The sequence below is a fragment of the Mixophyes fleayi genome, chromosome 6 (assembly GCF_038048845.1).
Source record: "Mixophyes fleayi isolate aMixFle1 chromosome 6, aMixFle1.hap1, whole genome shotgun sequence".
In the NCBI taxonomy this organism is placed as follows: Eukaryota; Metazoa; Chordata; class Amphibia; order Anura; family Limnodynastidae; genus Mixophyes; species Mixophyes fleayi.
Genome location: NC_134407.1, coordinates 212,638,159 through 212,660,261, shown reverse-complemented (window position 1 = coordinate 212,660,261; position 22,103 = coordinate 212,638,159). Strand labels below are relative to the sequence as shown.

At 43.0% G+C, this 22,103-nt stretch overlaps 2 protein-coding genes across 2 annotated transcripts in view; both read left to right on the top strand.

Moving 5' to 3' along the window:
- Positions 1 to 22,103, top strand: part of LOC142095472 (uncharacterized) — a 148,175-nt gene that overhangs the window by 92,088 nt on the left and 33,984 nt on the right. The window lies entirely within an intron of this gene.
- On the top strand, positions 119 to 21,589 carry LOC142159950 (uncharacterized). The gene is made up of 7 exons (XM_075214856.1): positions 119 to 457; positions 7,559 to 7,693; positions 8,308 to 8,499; positions 9,321 to 9,399; positions 10,601 to 10,698; positions 10,996 to 11,107; positions 16,659 to 21,589. The coding sequence occupies exons 2-7, from the start codon at positions 7,613 to 7,615 to the stop codon at positions 17,240 to 17,242; spliced, it is 1,146 nt and encodes a 381-aa protein (XP_075070957.1). The 5' UTR covers positions 119 to 457; positions 7,559 to 7,612; the 3' UTR covers positions 17,243 to 21,589.

The window sequence follows — 22,103 nt, the reverse complement described above, 5'->3', positions numbered from 1 at the left end:
TGCCGCACGCTATCAAGCGCAGACCACGCCCCCTTATGTTGATTGTTCGGTCCTTTTGGTCAAAGCGCTGAACATATAGGAAATATGTGACGTCATTATTACTAGAGCACCGCATATGACTAGAAACACCTGTCCTCAGTCCAGGAGCGCAGCGACCATTTTATTGTGTCCTGGTCTTTAACCCTTTATTTCACTGGGTAAATAGAAAAGTGGGGTTCTTGTATACACCAGGATTACATCAAGATCTGACCTATCAACTCTAATGCAGAGGGCAGGAGAGTGGCGGCCATTTTTTTGTGGTCATGCAGAGTAGATTGAAATATTACGCTCTTGGGAGTGTAGTGCAAGTGAAACTTGACTACAATTCCCACAGTCCTCTGCTCTGCCCTCTCTATTTCCTGTTATATGGCAGATGTGAAGGGTTTGTGTTTTCTGAACTGAGAGTCTCCTGGAAGAGGTAATAACTCTGATGTATTATTGTTTTATACATTAAGGAAGTGAGTGTCTGTTGGAAGAGGTTATAACTCTGATGTATTATTATTTTATACATTAAGGAACTGAGTGTCTGTTGGAAGAGGTAATAACTCTGATGTATTATTATTTTATACATTAAGGAAGTGAGTGTCTGTTGGAAGAGGTAATAACTCTGATGTATTATTATTATTACTCATCTGAGTGTTCACAGAAAGGGGATGTGGGCTTTACTAGTGCTTCATAAGTGCTAGATCACCCCAATGCCCCTTAAAACACCATTGAGATTCCAGAGGAGAGGACTGTGCGGACTATGAGATGGTAACAGGAGCCCTTTTAAAATGTTGTGCCATTACCTGGAGGCCTCCAAGCATAATGTTTCAGCCTCTGGTTAGGGCAGTCACAGTGTGTGGTGAAGTGAGCAAATGGATCCCTGCATCCGCCAACCAGACAGCATGTGGCAATAGATTGAATCTGTCGGGAACAGTTTAATCGCTGATGCACACAGGAGCTGAAGGAATGGGTGCAGGACTGAGACAATTCCACACTGGAAGAAAATGCCCAGTTGGCAGACCAATATGTGGCAGTTTAACCACACTGGCAGTAGCCCTATCTAACTGCCAGCCTCAAAGGACTGTACGAGCAGTAGAACACCTCTCATATGCTGCAAGAAAGCACCCATTCACCCGGGTGCTTCTAGCCAGCAGCCAGCCACTGTTGTGCCCTATCAGAGGCCACAGGAGTGGAGGCTGGAGAGAAAATGTTGTGGCTGCAGAATGGTCAAAAGAACACTACACAATATGTGGAGGCCACAGGAGTCAGTCCAAGTGGAGCCCCAGCAGGGAACAAGATTCCGAGACTCAATCTCTTTGGAGCGTTGATGATCTTGCTGTTGTGTTGCAGAGTCGCACTGCTAAAGTTAGAGTGGCACATGGACTCCAGAAAGAAGTGCCCATGACAGAATTGCCTTGACTGGGGAGCAGGCAAAGAGGTCCAGGACATGGCAGTCAACAGGTGTGGGCTTGTTAAACCCCTCTAGTCTACAGGAGGAGCTACCAAAGCAATGCTATTTAATCCACATCTATCTATTCCCCCTCCAGGGCCAAGCCTGTAGAGGGAGGGTTGCAGATGTTTTTGTCTGCTATAGATGTCACTTTAAATTGCCTTGCACCCAGTCTGGCACTACCCTTAAAGCACCCGATGTCCTACTCTGACTAAATGGTCCAGATTGCATACCGTCCCACATATATCAACACTGATGTCCCCCCTGACTTCACTCCTCAACAACCCCCCCCCCCCCCCCCATGCCATTCGAAACAAGCCTTCAAACACTGGACACGGGTCGGAGTCTCGCATGGTGGATGCTATGGGAATTATTCAGTTTGCAGATCTTCAGACAAAATGGGAATTTCCCAACTCTGAGATGTGGAGGTGCTTACAATTAAAACACTTCATGCTCCACGGGGATTCAGGGAGAGAACTTATGCAGTTTGAATCTTTATGCACGGCTCCTCAGTATCTTAGGCATACCTTGTCTTCTGTATACCAGATCTTGATAGAGCGCTCCTTTGACACGCCACCTGAATTCACCAGAAACTGGGAGCACGACCTGGAAATTGCTATCCCCGACCAAGAATGGTCTGACATATTCCAACGTACTCACGCTAACTCAGCGTACGAGTGATCGAAACATAATATAAAGTATTGACTTTGTTGTATCGGTGTCCCAGTCTATTTTCCAGGATGTTTCCCAGGCTCCCCGATCTCTGTTGGAGATGCCAACAGGCACCAGGCACTCCACTACATATTTGGTTAGAATGCACAGCCCTTCGACCCTTTAGCGAGGCAGTGTTACTGATTACCAAAGCAATTGTGGGGACTGAGGTACCCAATTGTCTGAAATATTGGTTGCTCAACAATATTAAATTGCCCTTTTCTTAATATAAAAGTTCCACCCTAAAGTACCTCACCTGCGCTGCAAAGGCTGTGATACCAGTCCACTTGAGATCACCAAATCCCCCTTCCATAAAGGACTGGTTTGTGCATTAAGACTTTTATCTAGCTATGGACATCATGATTTACTCATCAGCTGACAAATATAAAGAGAGTGGATTGAATTTAAAACTCTCCTCTGTACGCCCAATGGAATAACTGAGATACGCCTCCTCCCCAGCGGCCCCCTCCTGATCCTTTTTCTTGCCTTATGCCGGACAAGCTCCACTGATACATCCTGTTTCCCCCTTCCCCTCTTATCTTCTATCCCCTATCCAATAGTGTAGCAATATTGTCACTTTGTATCTGGTTTATTCGAAAATATTCTTTGCAGTTCCACGTGCGAGACCCTTCCTAAATTTTCCTAGTTTGATGAATGTTGTAAGTGAAGATACTGCCTACAATCCTGTTGAATTTTGTTTACTTTGAAATATGTATATGTTGTATTATTGTCAATAAAAAATGATTGTATATATAAAAAAAAAGGCGCCTGATGAGCCATCCTGGGCACATGGACTGGTGAAGTTGGTGCAGGATTTCGATAAGGTATGTTCTTCCTTTTGAGAGCATTTTGACAATCGCCACCACTCTTGGTACACTGAAGCATCAGCATCTGGTGGTTCCTTAGACTCTGGAAGGGCCTGATTATGATTTCTCTTTGTCACGGTTACATATAGGAGTACAACTAGGAGCCACGAATATGGTGAAAACACTCTGTTTATTTGCAGAAAAGTATAAATAGCAGGTAATCAAGAGTAGTAGTAAATACCAGGTGCAAGCTGATGCAGGAAGTAATATGAATGTTCAGAAACCAGCAGGTACACAGCTTATGCAGGGAAGCAGGAGGTATGAACAGATTCCAAGCAGCATGTAACCAGAGGAGCAAGGCAGGAGGAAGAATCCACAGGGTGCAACAACAGGATATGACCCCAATAACCAGCAATGTGTGCTGGGAGTGACAGGTATAAATAATGAAAATGAGACCACACCCAGGTGCATGGGATAATTAGTGAACAGAAAGGTTAACCCCTAAAGCACAAGAAATGCACAATAGCAGCACCTCTGGACATCAGAGGTACTGCTGCAAACACATAAAAAGAACAAATACAAATAATAAAGTCCAAAAGGTAGGAGCTGCCAGGCGGATCGTGACAGTACCCCCTCCCTTAAGGGCGGATTCCAGACACCCAAATTACCATGTCTGAATTCATCAGAATCATAGTCCACAATAGGGGCCCTGACAGAACAGTCCTCGTCCATGGGCAGAAAGGCAAAGGGGACCATGCCAGCTGCCAGTTCAAGCACTGCAGAACCACCTCTCTTCTTACGTCCTCCTCTCTTACGGGACTTCCTTGGAGTTGGAATCTGCGCCAACTGGGAGGAGCACAAAGGTATCACTTGGCCAGGTGAGATGGGTGGTACTGCTGATAATGTAGAGGCCCCGCAAGATGGCATAGCGGGAGGTGTTGGTGAAAACTTGTTGTTCACAGCCTCAACAAATAGTTGTAAGTCAGACAGGATGGGGTGATCAGACTCAATCAAAGGGTTTACCCATTCCAAAGCTTCTCCTCTAAAATGTGTCTCTTAGGGCTGTTAACAAGCTCTGGTATAAAGGGAACATAAGAAACAGCAAATCTCAGAAGGGCACTTAGTTGGGAAATGTGCGCCTCAAATAAAGGCAACGGGTCAGACTTGGTACCCTCAGCACAGGATCACTCGGACTTGGCAGCAGACCCGGACTGGGCAGCAGACTTGGCAGCAGGCCCGGACTGGGCAGAAGGCTTGGCAGCAGGCCCGGACTGGGCAGAAGGCTTGGCAGCAGGCCCGGACTGGGCGGCAGGCTTGGCAGCAGGCCCGGACTGGGCGGCAGGCTTGGCAGCAGGCCCGGACTGGGCGGCAGGCTTGGCAGCAGGCTCGGACTGGGCAGAAGGCTTGGCAGCAGGCCCGGACTGGGCGGCAGGCTTGGCAGGGACAGGACTGTGAGAAGCTTCGGGGCAGACATCTCTGTGAGAAGCCTCAGAGCAGACAGCACCAAGTGGTAACTCGGGCTGAACTGCATAGAGTGGCAACTCTGGCTGAACCGCATGGACAGGCAACTCGGGCTGAACCGCATGGACAGGCAACTCGGGCTGAACCGCATGGACAGGCAACTCGGGCTGAACCGCATGGACAGGCAACTCGGGCTGAACCGCATGGACAGGCAACTCGGGCTGAACCGCATGGACAGGCAACTCGGGCTGAACCGCATGGACAGGCAACTCTTCTGGAGCAGACTGGAGGGACAGGACCCCCTCTGGAGCAGACTGTAAGGGCAGCGCCCCCTCTGGAGAAGACTGTAAGGGCAGCGCCCCCTCTGGAGAAGCCCTCTGGAGAAGACTGTAAGGGCAGCGCCCCCTCTGGAGAAGACTGTAAGGGCAGCGCCCCCTCTGGAGCAGGCTTTAAGGGCAGCGCCCCCTCTGGAGCAGGCTTTAAGGGCAGCGCCCCCTCTGGAGCAGGCTGTAGCTCAGGACCGGACACAGTGGCAGGAGACTCAGGACCGGACACAGTGGCAGGAGACTCGACCGGACACAGTGGCAGGAGACTCAGGACCGGACACAGTGGCAGGAGACTCTGAGCAAGAGGCAGATGATGGCACCTCGCAACAGGAGACAGAGGCTGGCACCTCGCAACAGGAGACAGAGGCTGGCACCTCGCAACAGGAGACAGAGGCTGGCACCTCGCAACAGGAGACAGAGGCTGGCACCTCGCAACAGGAGACAGAGGCTGGCACCTCGCAACAGGAGACAGAGGCTGGCACCTCGCAACAGGAGACAGAGGGAGCTGGCGCCTCTGGACAGGCGGCTGGAGCTGGCGCCTCTGGACAGGCGGCTGGAGCTGGCGCCTCTGGACAGGCAGCTGGAGCTGGCAGATTGGGTCTCTTTCCAGAGAACAGGAATGGTTAAGCATAAACGGATTTGGAATGCAGAGAGGAAACAACAGGAGATGGTTCAGTAAGCTGACGTGTTCTACGGATAGGACAGTCCTGCAAGAAATGTGCATTGCTGGCACAGTAGAGACACAACTTGTTTGTTATTCTGCGTTGCCGCTCCTCTTCGGTCAGATGGGGGCGTGGACCACCTGTGAACTGGGAATTAGTTACCCCATAGTTCTTAGAAAACAGCAAATTTGTAGAAGCACTTTTAAGAGGTGCTATTTGCACAGGTTCATCAGCAGAGAAGGTGGATTGAGACAGATCAGCAGCTTCTGAATTAGGAGAGACAGAATCTGACAGTTTCCTGAGTGGGTCCATAAGCAAAGTGGAAAATTTAGCCAGCTGGGAGCGTAACAGGATTATGTCCATTTGTAAAGCATGTAGCTGTGGCAATTCAAAAGCTGGTAAAGCAAACATGTTCCAAAAGTAAACGAAAAAATGAATTGCAGAACAAAAAAGGTCCCAGAATAAAAAACTTTCACCTGACTCCAAAGTTGTTTTTTGGGCTGGTTATACTGTCATGGTTACATACAGGAGTACAGCTAGGAGCCACGAATATGGTGAAAACACTCTGTTTATTTGCAGAAAAGTATAAATAGCAGGTAATCAAGAGTAGTAGTAAATACCAGGTGCAAGCTGATGCAGGAAGTAATATGAATGTTCAGAAACCAGCAGGTACACAGCTAATGCAGGGAAGCAGGAGGTATGAACAGATTCCAAGCAGCATGTAACCAGAGGAGCAAGGCAGGAGGAAGAATCCACAGGGTGCAACAACAGGATATGACCCCAATAACCAGCAATGTGTGCTGGGAGTGACAGGTATAAATAATGAAAATGAGACCACACCCAGGTGCATGGGATAATTAGTGAACAGAAAGGTTAACCCCTAAAGCACAAGAAATGCACAATAGCAGCACCTCTGGACATCAGAGGTACTGCTGCAAACACATAAAAAGAACAAATACAAATAATAATGTCCAAAAGGTAGGAGCCGCCAGGCGGATCGTGACACTCTTCCCCTGAGGAAGGTGAAGTGGTGGAAGGCTCTGTCCTTCCAGTTTCCTCTTGTCCTGATGAGGTTTACTACAGAAAGCGGGGGTGGGTGATTTAAGGACAGTGAAGAATCAGAGATTATGGGCAGTTCGCTGTTCAAGAGGATAAAGAATGGAGGTGTTACTTAATAATTCTTGTCTTGCCCTTTAATTAACCTGAGTATGTCGCCATTGTCTCTGATTGTGGCCAGCTAGACAGCATTGAATCAAACCAGCAAAGACGCTGGAAGAGGAAAGATTATTAGACCAAGAGGCTGGGATCAGAAAGTCAGGATATCCAGATGACTATAACTCCTTATGCTCGTGGAGTACGGGACAGATGTGATAAACCTGCCTGGTATTTATTTACGGTTTATGTATAGCATTCTAGTGATTGTCCCTGAAATGTGATGGCACATTCCACTACATCGGTTGATGCCTCTTGGTCAGAGTGGCACGCCTCCACAAAGTTCTACAGATTTAATACTTTTCCATCTAAGAATGTCCGTTTTGGACGTTGCATGCTGCACACTGCAACAGCATACCCTCCCTTAGAGACAGCTTTGGGACATCCCCAGTTGTTCCAGTGTATTTTGTGGATGAATGAGAAAATGGGATTATTGTACTTCCGTTAAGTTCTTTTATCAGAATCCAATGGGGGGACACTGGATGTCCTCTTTGTATCTTCATTAATATCCTTGTTAGAATACTTGTTCATTGTTCTCACCTTTAGGATTTGTTAGAAAAATACTGAGCTCCAGAGACAGGCAGTGGGTTATTTTTCTGGTAATTTTAAAGTGGTCAATCTCAAGTCACCACACTCTGTACCCCAGTATTCTAGTGTTTCCCATTTGATTCAGGAAAAAATCCCATTAACTAGAGCTAAGTTATTCTACATTAGTAACCTTGTTCCTCTTACTGAACGTTGAAATTACAATGCCATTGCTTACCGCTTTTAATCTTTAGTAGTACCAGAAATACAATTGATTTAAAACATTTGATATGACTACTCCTCAGGTTCAAACAATGCCATTTTAAATAGATTATCACACTATACATACGTTTCATGTATTCTATATCTTTATCTGCGCAGGTACCCTGACAATTACCCTTTTCCAAAAAGATCAGACCTCGTTATTAAGCCTTCATGATGGACAAAAATAGGAGTCACACGACTGAGCGGATACTAAATCTCACCCTGGAGATCATCTACCTGCTGACAGGAGAGGTGAGGGATTCTGGGAGTGTTATAGTGACATCACTATCATCTCTATTTATAATATAGAGACCTGACTGGAGAGCTGATGGATTCTAGGAATGTGATAGTGACGTCAATCTAGTGTCATTCTCTGCAAGTGTGTAAATTGTAGTTTGATAACTAAATTCAATTTAGATAAGTTAGCTAAATTATTGGTTTAAATTGGTAGTAATTTATCTTGTGTTCATAACATTATCTTGTGATATTTTTTTTTTATTTACATCAGGAAGATGGTAAAATGGTTCAAAGACAAAGATTATAAGGAATGCATCTTTTGGGATTTTGTTCTAATAAGGAACTATTTTTGTAAAGATTCTGTCAAATTCTGAAGCAATTTCAAGTCCTTATTTGCATGTTAATAGTAACAGATGGGAGCAGCTTCATTTAATTGTACTAAAAAACTTTAATATTCAGACAATTTCCAATCCTAATCATGCAGTTGGTAAATCTCTATTGTTAATTAAGTGTTCGCTGGTGTGATTTCCTCTTTCACAGCTTATTTGTGCACAGACAATTTGTACAATATCTCAGGGTCTGATGTTCAGGGTCAGGAAAGAGATGTCAATATTTCCCTCGATATACAGGAATATACAGTAGTGAAGAAGACATCTGGGGATCATGTGACAACCAGCAGCCGTCCCCGTGTGTCAGGAAGATTGAGCTGGAACCAGATCCCCATCATGGAACCTCCACTTCACTCACTGATACATGAGAGAAACAATGACCAGAGGATTCTAGAACTCACCGACAAGATCATTCAGCTGCTGACTGGAGAGGTGACTGCTGGGAATGGGACATTATATAGTGACCCCATGTGATGTGTTTGGGTGATGACTGTATTATTGTGTGTGTCATTTTCCCACAATGCAATTATCCCCAACCATTGCGACACACAGTTGAATGTGTTGTATTATCTGTGTTTCGCTGCGGACTCCAATGAGCAGATCCGCCATCCAAGTGCTGTTCAGAGGAACTGCTAAGAGGAGGAAACAGCTGGAATTGGCTACCAGATCATTACACAACTAATCTGCCCTGTGATTGGTTACCGAGGTTGTGCTTGTAACCGATTCTAGCTCAGGTACACACTGTTAGTAGTTTCTACAGGCTATTCTCACAGTGGATCTATCACTGCAGATCAGTGAAGCTGGCTTGAAAACTTTGGGACTGATGCTTTAAAAAAAAATAAAAAAAATTTGCTTACCCTAAATTTTGCACCATACCACTCTCTGGAGCATAGGACACAGTAGAACTTTTATGGCGCAGAATGTGAAATGCCCCCCTCTCCTCCCCATTACCCTGTGTCCCAACAAAATACTGCAATTTTAGAAAGTGAACTTGGATGCTAAATACCTCTTCGCTAGTTCTATATTTTTAATGCATGGGCCTTGGTTTTGGTCAGATGGATCATCCAATAGTGTGGTTGTATATGCACTACATGCTGGTGGTTGTATTGAGGCTATATGGTAGTTTCAGGGAAGGCAATGGAGCAGTAATGTTTATTCAGACCATTAAATTTAATCTTGCACAGAGATGTATCATGGCCCTAACAAGTTCAGTGCTTTAATATGTGAGTATGTGACCGTCTTTCTCCATATAGGAATGGGATAATTTAGAAGGACACAAGGATCTCTACAAGGACGTTATGATGGAGAATCACCGGCCCCTCACATCACTGGGTAAGAAGATACTCGGTTATTGTAAACAAGCATATTTTGAGGACCACTTTAGATACGTTTATAGACAAAGCTAAACGATAAATGTAATAATAGATAAAAGAACATATAATTGGTCCTTTTATAGGTGAGCAGCTCAAGGTGTAGTCTCTGCAAAACCAGACACTAAGCAAAATGATACTTAATAGCTAATGCTGACACTAAAAAATGATTAGTTAAATAATTGAATATCACAGAACCTTAATAAACACAATTTATTGAAAAGCAGAGTCCGCCTAGTCTTCTCTGAATGTAATTAAAGGGGAAGATGGTTTCCACGTTTGGAGTGGTTCAGTACACCAGGTTCCATTCTCGGATGTTTCAGACTTCTTGAGAAAGTGGCCGAGCTCCAATCCAGAGTTGGTTTCTCTGCTCATTACACTGTCTCAGGAGATACGTCTGTGTCTATGGTGGTTGTTGTCAGCAAACAACTTGAACAAGGTCCGACCATTTTTCATCTTTGAATGGACCATTGTTACGACAGTTGCCAGTCTTCAGGGATGGCGAGCTGTGACGTTGCACCTTCTCTTACAGGGTCTTTGCCCAAGGATGAAGCAAAGCTCCCTATTTCTGGGGCTCAGAGTTGTGCCCAGTGCTCTGACCGGGGCCCAGTCTGTACTTAAGGGCAGGCCTGTCTGTATTCAGTCAGACAAGGCTTGGCTGTGGCATACATAAAACATCAGGGAGAACCCTTAGCGATGAGGGAGTATTTCCGAATCTTGACCTGGACAGAAAGCTTTATGCCAACAATTTGGCGGTGTACAATCTGGGTGAGGAGAATTGGGAGGCAAATTTCTTGAGCAGGCACTCCATTCTCCCAAGAAAGTTGTCTCTTCATCCAGAGATTTCTGGTTTGCTGATGCAGAGGTGGGGTCAGCCGGGAGTTGACATGATGGCCACCCGACACAACAAGGTGCGAACGTTCTACTCAAGAACAACAGATCTGTTGCCATCACTGGCCGTTCCTTGGAACTTCAGGTTGGTGTGTCGTTTTAGTTTCCATTGTGTATATTAAGGTTCTGTGATATTTCATTATTTAACAAATATTTTTTTTAGTGTCCACATTAGGCAAAGAGCATCCAGTTGTTATCTTGTTACCTAGATACACACACCATATGAAAAACGCATACAATCAATGCATTCAGTCACTGTGTGTTTCCTACAGGTGGGTCTAGTAACAGAAATACCCCAGAGAGATGTCATCGTCGTCTTTATTCACAGGATTCTAGAGAGGAAAATCACAATATCCCAGAGGATTATCAGGTATCTAGAAATGAGGATCTCGCCAAATGCCAAAATACCAAGGTTACAATAATGATCATAGAAGTGGGACTCATACAGTGATATTCTTCTGTTTAATAACATTTTGATTTATAACTCAATAATTTTGGTGAGGGTAATCGTAACATTGGCCTCATTTGATCAGGGGGGAGGAGGCTGATGTGGAATTTTTGAACTCAATGGTTTCCATATTATAGTTCCTCTGAGTATTGGAAATAGCATTTTATTAAAGAAGACGGTGTTAAATGTGTTATTTTTGATTGTTTGTTGGTTATTTAGGGTGAAGACCGGATTGATATTAAAGTTGAAGTTATAGAGGGAGAAGATGAAACATATGTGACTGCTGATCAGCAGTTTAAGGATGAGGAAATTCCTCCATATATCAGCACAGGTGATTATGATATATAAACAGTACATTCAAAAAAAAATGTATTCTCCTCATTCAGTCACTTCAACAATATTTTATTCTAGACTCTGCCTAGTGGGGGAGTCAGGAGCCATCAGCTCCTATTAGACTCCTTGGAGGTAACAGTATCAAGCTGCGTGTTTGTTTGGGTTTTTTTTCCAGCGGTTTAAAATCGCCGCAAATCGCGAGAGATAACCTTTGATTTTAAGTGCAAAATCGCAATATGTATTAACCTGCGATTCCCACTTTCCAAAATCCAATCACTGACGATTTGTGTCGGTTTTAAAACACCTATATCTCCCATGTTGTAATCGAACGTGTGGGAGATTAAACACAAACTCGCCCGAGTTTCAACAGAAACTGAAGCTCGCCCGAGATTGAGCAGAAATAAAAGTATGTTGTTTGAGGTATATGGTCAATGTTAATATAACAGGAGGCACAATGGGAGTTTGAAGAAAGCATGTGTTTTGTTGTAGAGGGGCAAAAATAATTATTAGTTTTCTTACAGGGGACAAAATATTTTATGAACAATTTAGTGGGACAAATTTAATGAATGATTATGTGTAAGGGATTTTTTTTTCAATGTTATTGTATTACAGTGGCTTCATATTTCATCACCAATGGGGCAATGTTTATATTTTTATGATGTGTCAACACTTATTATTTCCTTATGGGGAAACCATTAAAAGTACATACTTGTGGCACTACACGTGTCAGCATGCACATGAGGACTTGTAGTGTCACAAGTATGTAGTTTAAATGGTGTCCCCATCAGGAAATATTAACATCATGAGAAAAAAAAATTATTGCCCCACTGGTAATTAGATCGTAAGCCAATATAATAAAATACAACAAATACATATATTCATTACAGAAATTTGCACCCATCATGTGTAGACGTTGAACTTTCTCTTGGTAAAGGGACATATCTCAAGGATAAGTGTATGTCAAAATAAGATGCATCTCAAGGGGAAGGGTTGCTTAACTTAATTTTTTAATGATATCACCTCTGTCCCTTCTCTCCTCTAATATCTACATGTTCAGCCTTTCCTGATCAGCTTTGTTATGCATCCCCTGCACCATTTTAGTAGCCCTAAATTTTGTTTATTATGTTATTATTTTTTTATTATTATTATTTTTTAGATAGGATCTCCAAATTGTACACAATTCTTGCAAACAAGTTACAAGGTCTTACTATAATGGGGCAATAAAACGTCCCTCTTCCTGTTATTAATAAGTACACCCAAGTGTGTTGCTGTCTTTTACCTTCTTGCTTACTTTAAGTCCCTTCCCTCTGTTGTTGTCAACATTACATTTATACTGTATTTTGCTTTCTGAATTTTGTGTCCCACAAAATATGGCACAGTCCATTCCTCTATTGTCCCTAAATCACTATGCATTTGATTAAGTTATTCTGGGGCATTAATCCAGTTACAAATCTTGCTATCATTTGCAAAAAAAACTTGGAGACTGTTATACCACTATGGAATACATTAAACAGGGCCCATGGCTGATTTAAAGAAACTATATCTATTGGCCCACCCTGATTTATCACTTTATTTACTAATAAAGCCACTAGATTTGATATCCCAGCAGCAAATCTATACTATCATTGGTGTTATAATTTGTTTGACAATATAGGCAGCTGTTCTGCTTTTTTAAGGTAATTCCATTCATTTTCATGTTCGACTCAAATGTCTAGAGTTATCATAATCTTCATATTGTGTAGTTGAACAAAGAAATTGAAGACTGCCTATATGTATTGAGGGGGTAAATGTATTAAGCAGCGGGTTCGTCAAATCGCTTATAGTTGGTGATTGTGACGGCCATATTTAAAATGGCAATCTTATTAAAGGCAAAACCCGCCAGGTTTTGCCTTTAATAAAATTGCTGTTCTAAGTATGCCTGTAACAATCGCAGACTATCGGCAATTTGTCGGATCCACAGCTTAATACATTTACCCCCTCAATACATATAGGTAGTCTTCAATTTCTATGTTTTTTTCGACATATCCACCCCTTCAGTCTATAGTTTTACTAAATCTAACCTTTACTTTTTATTCCTTCACTGATGAATCTAAAAAATATGTTGACACACTTTTTTTTTTTGTTTTTCTTTCTGGCCATACAATTATGTTTGCGCTTTTGCATAATTTTTTGTGTGTCACTTTTTAGACTAGCTTTATATGCTTTCTTTATCTTCTTCTGATTGGGTCTGTCTATATTTCCTATATGCAGTCTGCTTAGGAGTTTTAACTACTGCCTCTTCCTAGGTGGACAATATTGACTTGCACAGTTACTAACATGTAAGGCACAAAGTTCTGTTGTTTTAATAATTTTTACTTTATTCAACTGTTCCAGCCTGCTGCCAATCAAGTCCTACCCTGCAAGAGATTCACATAAGCTAAAGTTAGCCATTCTAAAATATAAATCCTTTGTTTTGATACAGTTCTACTTTCCTTCCATTTGGATGTTAAAACAAACTTGCATATGGTCACCAGACCCCAAATTATCTTCTACAGAACGTTTGATACTATGGCTGTTTGTGAGAACTAAATCTAGGATTGCCACCTTGCAAGTTGATTCTATAACTAATTGCTTAAGAGGTGCCTCACACAAGCAATCCAGAATGTCCCTACTCCTGGCTGATCAGGGTATAACTTGAGAATAACTATGTCGGTCATGGTTCTCAATGTACCATGACTCGGTAATAGCTCAAGATCTCAAATATTCCTAGTACCAGGTCTCTTTTGAACAGTGTCTCATCATTCCAAATTCTGCTGTTATGACTGTCAAAGTCGATCCCTTTCTCTTTGCACAATTTATTTAACCAAGTGTTAAAGTGTCTGATGGCAAAGTATCTTATCTTTCTCCATATTATGAATAGGCAAAAGTCATCCAGGTCTATTCAGGCACTGCATGAGTTTTCAAGGGCTTAGGGCTGTCTATAATAGGATATTTTTTGAATATGCTGTTGATAAACCTGCAGCAGTGCTGAATTGACCTCTTCTCCCTTCTCAATAGGAAGTGATTCCGGGCAAGCTATAAAGCACAGTTAAAACAACACATAAGGCACTAGACCTCTTGAAGTTCCCCATAGGTAGACGTGACCGGAAATAAGCCATAATATATTTTCCAGGTCATCCATAGGTGCATAGGGACACTCCCAGAAGATGCACATCGCTGTTTCCTCTTTGATGGTGCACCATGGGCAGACTTTGTATCTACACAGGTCTCTGATATCCACTGAAACCTGGAGAGGCCGATCCCTTCGGATGTCCATCCATGTTATGGTCTTAGCGGGTGTGAATAATGGGATGTGTTACAATTACTTTATCCTCCAACTATTAGTTATGGGGAAAGGTTATACTAAGCCCTTCATTGCCATGCAGCTTACTAGGCTGTGGATGTCTACCTATCTTGCCCCAACTTCCAGTTTTACATTATTGTACGACAACGCTCACTTGTCCTAGCTTCGCTCTACCCAAAGGGGCCAGTGAATGAATCAAGATACGGAGTTGTCTATAGCATAGTCTGTCAGTGTCCTGCATATACAAACAATGAAGTTTCAGCATAGTTGGCAGCTATTCCTATCCCATCCTTGAGGGGTTCCTTGCACATCTGTGCCCTCTCTGCTGTACATTTTTGAGCTTTAAATAATGTAAAATACTGTCTTTTTGATGACTTTCCAGACTGTAGCAAGATGGAACCTGGGCCATGTAGTGCTGAACTGAAAGAATGTTGTTGCTTCAGGATTATCATCATCATCAACATTTATTTATATAGTGCCACTAATTCAGCAGCGCTGTACAGAGAAATCATTCACATCAGTCCCTGCCCCATTGGAGCTTACAGTCTAAATTCCCTAATATAGACACACACTCACACAGACACAGAGGGAGATAGACAGACAGGGAGACAGACAGACATAGACTAGGGTCAATTTTTGATAGCAGCCAATTAACCTAGCAGTATGTTTTTGGAGTGTGGGAGGAAATCGGAGCACCCGGAGGAAACCCACGCAAACACAGGGAGAACATACAAACTCCACACAGATAAGGCCATGGTCGGAAATCGAACTCATGACCCCAGTGCTGTGAGACAGAAGTGCTAACCACTAGGCCACTGTGCTGCCCTATTATGTATTATATACTCTTCCCCAAACCAGATGCCCTTCTTTATGAAGTCGGGCCTGATGGGGAATGAGAAGGATGTGGTGGACCACATATGCCACTGTCCAAGAGCATCTCCTCTGAATTTTCACAGTTGACCTTTTGGCCCTGAAGCTTATCCAAACTCTAAAGGTCTGGACGAGAAAGAACGACATAGTCCATTTAGATCAAATACTCGTCCACCTTCTTTTTAACAAAAAAGAAATTGAAAGGTGTCATTCTTCCCATTGTCACCATCACCATGCTATAAATGTCAATGTGTGTCAAGTTAACATACAAACAGAGCAACTCTCTCTTCCTAAACCTGTGCAGAGCGTGCACGTGTTTTCATGATCAAGGCTGACCAGGGTCACTTGAATGCAGTTGTCCTTGAGGTAGTGAGTCCCATCTGGATAGTCTGCTATGCTACACCATGGAGTGCCAGATCTGGTCCAGGTGCATAATCCATCCAATGACCGACTTCTACTCCACAGTCCAACTTTAAGATCACATCTCTCCCCCTTTTCCTTACAAAACAATAATAAATGCATTCTGTCCTCTACCACCATCTCCTCATACAGATCTCTGGGCCAATTAGGTCCCACATCACTATATAGATATCTGTGGAGAGACCATCTTTTCCCAAGATCCTGCCAGGTAGCTGCGCCACCAACATCTTTTGTCTGTTGTCTTCAGAGAGTACAAGTTGCTTTCGTAGTCTCTGAACACTCCCATGTCGCCCTCATTCCCATTCTTGGTGATGGTGACAGCATCTCACAAGTCTGTCTGGCATATGGCCAGATTACAGTTTCTTAAAAAAAGAAATTTACACTTCTTTCCTTTTCCATGGTTACAACTTTGGAATGGAAGATACTGGGCTTGGGTTCTTATTTAAAGTCCTTTTCAGGTCTAATTCAACTCTTCTCTTACTCTGGTGTATATACTTATTAGTGCCATGGATTTTTTATCTTGCACTGATGAGAGAGAATAAGACCAAACAGGTGTATGCAAGTCAGATTGATGATATTGTAGGTCTGAGTGGACTCATGCCATATAGCCTATGGGGGCAATACAAACATATTTGAATATTTCTACCTAGAATGCAGAGGGTACGACTAAATTCATGCTTCGCTTTTGTGGGATAATGCTGGTTGTTATAAACTTGCTATGAAAATGTAAGTACATTCAGTTATTAGAAAACTCTTTCGGGATTATTTATAGTGGAGTGTTCTTAGGACCCATTTAGATCCACTTTTTCATTATAGTGTTCATTAATTATAATGTGAAGTCACTCATAGTATGGAAATGTGTGGTCTTTGCTCCTCACTATAAAACATGTATAGGGGAAACAATCATATTTACACACATTCATTTTATTCTCAACAGATGGACAATACTGCAGGAATACTTCGGAGGGGCATCTCATTTTATCTTCAGATTGTGACATCAAAGATAACATCACTCGAGAGTTTCCAGGAGAAGACCCCGATATGTCAACCATACATACAGTACCTCATAGTCCAGATATATCATCTGATCCCTTTACACATGGGAGATGTTTTCCTGATATCTCAGATATTGTTGCACATAACATAAGTCATAAAAGTGATAAAATATTTCCATGTTCTCTATGTGGTAAATGTTTTACCCATATTTCAAATCGCATTCGACATCAGAAAATTCACTCCGGTCAGAAGCCATTTCCATGTTCTGATTGTGGGAAACGTTTTACACGTAAATCTCATCTTACCGAACACCAGAGAATTCACACAGGTGAGAAGCCATTTTCATGTAACGAGTGTGGGAAATCTTTTAAACACAAATCCCATCTTGTTATACATCAGAGAACTCACACAGGCGAGAAGCCATTTCATTGTTCTGAATGTGGGAAATTTTTTACACAAAAGTCAAATCTCCTTTATCATCAGAGAATTCACACAGGTGAGAAGCCATTTCCGTGCTCTGAGTGAGGGCAATGTTTTGCACGTTTATCTTATAAAATAAAAATGTTAATGCAAGAAAAACAGTTTGAGTGCTAATAAATACAAAACAAAGCAGAGCTCCGTAAGTACCATTAAAAGATATCTTTATTAATGCAAACCATAAAATTAGTAATGATACATTCCTATATAGGTATGTTGGCATCACTGTTCACAATGATAAAAATACCATGAGAAATACATAATTCATCTGGTTTTGTAGAGTTGTAATATGGAAACTGAGACATTATCGCATAGTGTTTGGCCTTGCTGTGCAATAGGAGAGTATTCGAGTGAGGTTCAGGTGTATGCAGCAGCTTCTCAGACAGCATATTTGTTGGGCAAAAAAATTTACGTAATGAATAAAACTCTAGGTTTCTTCCTGTCGATGAGTGGATTCTACTTTGTGGGTAAATCTTATAATGATTAAAGAGACAGTACTTGTGAATTATAGTGTACACTAGACTGATGCACATCTTTATGTTGATTTTTGCTACGGATTAGAGGGACACAATTTCAGTTAGTGCCTCAGGTAGCAGAATGCTTAGACTCCTTGTTCAAGTGATCCGTACGAATTATGTTACTGTTCAGTGGATCCGTTCATTCTCTAGCATAGTTTCCCTGTTATAAAGTTATTTCTAACAGTGTTTGGAAGAGTCCCAACTATCCAATCAAGTTCCAGCTATAATTTATGGACAAATTTAAATTCCAACTTAGGACAATACCATTGTGGAGATGGATGGCTGACTGAATACTCCTTTTACATTCCCTGTTACTTTTTCTGAACTCAGAAATAAATTGCACAGCTCAGGGTGTATAGATCTGCACTAAGATTCTGTATTGTTAAAAAATATACTTTCTCTTTCATCCTATCTGGGGGACACTGCTTCTATGGGATGTATGAGGGGAGCTTGGAAATGGCACTTAACTCGTTAACTTCTTTGGTGTATCATGCTGACAGACCCCTCCCCGCTGCAACACTTTGTAGATCCTCAGTTTAGCTTAAGTTGCCAAGGAGGCCGGGCTTACTTTTTTGCTAGTAGGTTATTATTTTCCTTTTTGTTTTTTTGGGGTTTTTATAAATTTTTTACTTGTTCAAAGTGTAGTTAAGTTATCTATTGGACAACAGGACCCAGGGATGCTTTGCGTTGACTGTGATGTGGGTGCCCAAACTACTGCACCACCACTAGCGAAGGAACCGGCGTGGGCATCCTCTCTGGCGCAATCTGTTGCGACATTGGTACAGCTACTCGCTAGGCCGGCGGAGATACCAGCGTATGCCGCGGTTCTCTCCTCAACCTCAGTAGCGCTTGACCACCAACTGACAGTCAGGATACCAGTCGCCATCGAGACTGCTGAGTTGGGACTAGCTGGTCCATCATCCTCCCTTGCTATCTCAGGCCCTCCTCCAGGAGAACCGACTTGATCCACATTCTTGGTCGGAGGCCTAGATCGGTTAAACCGTTTTTTTGGGCTTGCCAAGAAACAAGCAGCACCAATGCACAAAACCTCTTCTCTCCCTCTCTGATTCTAGGAGATCTTCAGAAGAGGAGGGTGAACTCATAGGTGACTCTGATTCCACACAGATTTGCAGACCTGGAAGTATCAAAGTATTGACGACCTGGTATTAGCCATGTGTCAAGTCCTGGGCCTTCTGGATTTAGAAGAACCCAGAACTTCAGACCAAGGTTTCTTTAGAAAAGTTATGTTTCTCGTAATAAGTTGAGCTGAAAGAAATCTTGGGGCAATGAATCTGTGGTCCAGCTGTTTCCAAGGAGGTTCCATGCCCTGACCGACTGTAAGGTAGAGGGATTTTTAAAATCCATCGACATAACGGCATGCACATCCTTCAGACCCACGTTGTCTTCCGCATAGGTCGCCAAAGCATGGCAGACCAGTTAGCTGCGGGACTGCAGGAGTCAGAGCTGCTCCCTCTTACCCTGTACCTCAAAGAGGCTTCCAGATACCTGTACAAGACTCCCCAAAACGCAAACTCCAATTCCTTCATCTCTGCATAGGCAATAGCAGCTAGAAGCACCCTGTGGCTGAGGTCCTGGGATGCCGATACAGAATAGAAGACTGTTGGATTTGCGAGATCATGATAAGGGGTTACATGATGGACCTATTGGGCCCACATCGTTTTTTGCAACCTCCCTGCCCCGCGACCACTTGCTACGCCAGCACCAGGCACTTACCATCCGGGTCCTAGTGAGTCATGGCTGACTTATAAATCGGGACAAATTCCAGTTTATCCCCTGCCAGAGGATGACTTTCCTGGGACTCATAATGGATACCAGCAAGCAGAAAGTATTCCTTCCGGAGAACAATGCAAGATCATTGCATTACACAATGACACAGGTTCTGGCTTGCCGCACACCATCCATGCACCTTTGCATGCGGATTCTAGGCAAAATGGTGTCAACCTTCGAAACTCTTCCTTACGGTTGATTCCATTCCCACTGCTTTTAGCAGGACCTCTTCCTCTTACAAAAAAAAATTTGTGAGCATCCCATTTGCACTTGGAGTGGAGGGTACCCAGATTCTGCTCAAGGAAAATGGACCCCCTGGCGGTGTCTGTTGACGTCATGACAGTGCCCATTCCGATGATTCCCTGTGTTCTCAGGCCGGTCAAGCAGGGAGGACTCCCAGTAATTCTGGTGGCTCCCACTTGGCCTCGAGTCTGGTACACGGACATTCTGTTGATAGCAGTGGGCCAAGGACATTGCCTACCTCTTCAAGACGACCTCCTTCTTCATGGACCATTCCATCATCATGACCTTGCTTGGATGTCTTTAATGGAATGGATGCTGTAGCCAGCCTCTGGCGGTCTAGAGGTTTCTCTCCCAGAGTCGAGAACACCCACCTGCGGACTCGTAAGCCAGTTTTGGCTCGTATCTACCACCGCATCTGGCACACCTACATTCAATGGTGTGAGAGACGAGCCTGACACACGCCTTCTTTTAGTCTTCCACGCTTTCTTGCATTCCTCCAAAATGGCCTGGATGCGGGTGTTCATCTGGGCTCTTTAAAAGTGTAGGTCTCAGCCCTTTTGGTGCTTTTCACCTTTGCCTGTCGGATATGCCAGACATGCAAACGTTTTTGCAGGGAGTCCTCCATATCCAGCCACCATATTTTACACCCACAGCACCTGGAAGGTTGCAATTCTGCTGGCTATTGCATCGGCTCACAGATTGTCGGAGTTTGAAGCCCTTTCTTTTTGTGTACCATACCTTGTTTTTCACGATAACAGGGTAGTTCTCTGTACGATCCTTTCTTTTGTACTGAAAGTGGTTTTGGGTTTTCATATAAACCAGAAAATCGTATTGCCAGTATTCAAAAAAGGGGCGCTGTCCTAATTCAGTGGAGTTCCAGGATGTGGTCAGGGCTCTCCGAATTTATGTCCGGTGGACGTCCCAAATTCGCTGCACGGATTCCTTATTTTATGCGATTCCCATAAATGGGGATGGCCAGCTTCAAAACAATCTATTGCTAGATGGCTTACTTCAACCATTAAGCAGGCTTATGTCAGTGCTAACCGAACTGTGCCAGATAGAATTGCTGCCCATTCCACTTGTTTGGTGGGGGTATCTTGGGCTGTGTGAAATGGAGCATCTGCGGACCAGCTTTGCAGAGCAGTCACCTGGTCCTAGGTCCATACCATCGCCAAATTTTATCAACTCCATGTCTTTGCGTCCATGCACGCCTGCTCTGTCTGTACTGCGCTACGTGGCGGGATGTCAGAGTGGTATCTCTTGGGGGGGGGGGGAGATGCTTTAGAACGTCCCCATGTCAGCAGTGTCCCCCAAATAGGTTGAAAAAGAAAAGAAGATTTTTATACTTGCGATAAATAAGTTTCTCTGAATTAATCTGGGGCACACTAGGCTCCCTCCTTCTGCTGTTTGGTCTCTGGTTGTTTGACTCCCCTTCCTTAGGGTTTCAGAACTAAACTGAGGATCTATAAGGGGTTGTAGAAGTGAGGGGTCTGTCATCTAGTTAACTTGTTTAATGTATCATGCTAAGTGCCAACTCCACGCTCCTCATACAACCCATGGTAGCAGTGTCCCCCAGATGGAATCAGAGAAACGGATTTATTGTAAGTATAAAAATCCTCTTTTTAAAAACAAATTGATAACATAAAACAAAGATTGTCTGGTCTTTAATATTACCTATGTTGAGATGGTTATTATAAAATATTGAAAGCTGTTGTACATATTTTTCTCTTTAATATGTTAATTTGTTTTATACATAATCTCCTGGATAACTGTAATGACTGCATTGTATGCATATCCTGTTCACTTGTCTTACAGATACTATTAAATATGCTGGGAATAATTGAAATGTTTCACACACAGAAATATAATTTATTAGTTCCATATGTAGTAAAATAGGAAGTATGAGTCATTCTAAAAAAAATGTGTGTGTCTATTGTATATCTATAATATAAAAGCCTAGCGTCGTGTGTTAGTCTGTGTGTGAAAAAAAAACAACCCCAAGCTGCAGCGCCACCTGCTGGGCGGAGTTATACACTGACCTACTAAATTCTTAGCATTATCTAATATGTAAAAGCCTAGCGGCGTGTGTTAGAGTGTGTGTGTGTGTGTGTGTGTGTGTGTGTGTGTGTGTGGAAAAAACTATTTTCTCAGAAAGGGCTCCTCCAATTGACCTGAAGTTTGGTATACTGACATTATTTGACAAAAAAATTAGAATAGTGAAGTCAGTTAACTTCCATCATCCCCCCTTCCCCCTGTGGGAGGGGTAGAAAAGGCTAAATTTACGAGTTGAGGGGTCAAACTCATTTTCGTGAGGTAATTTTACCTCATGAACACACATTAAAAAGGGTGCTTGCGTCAGG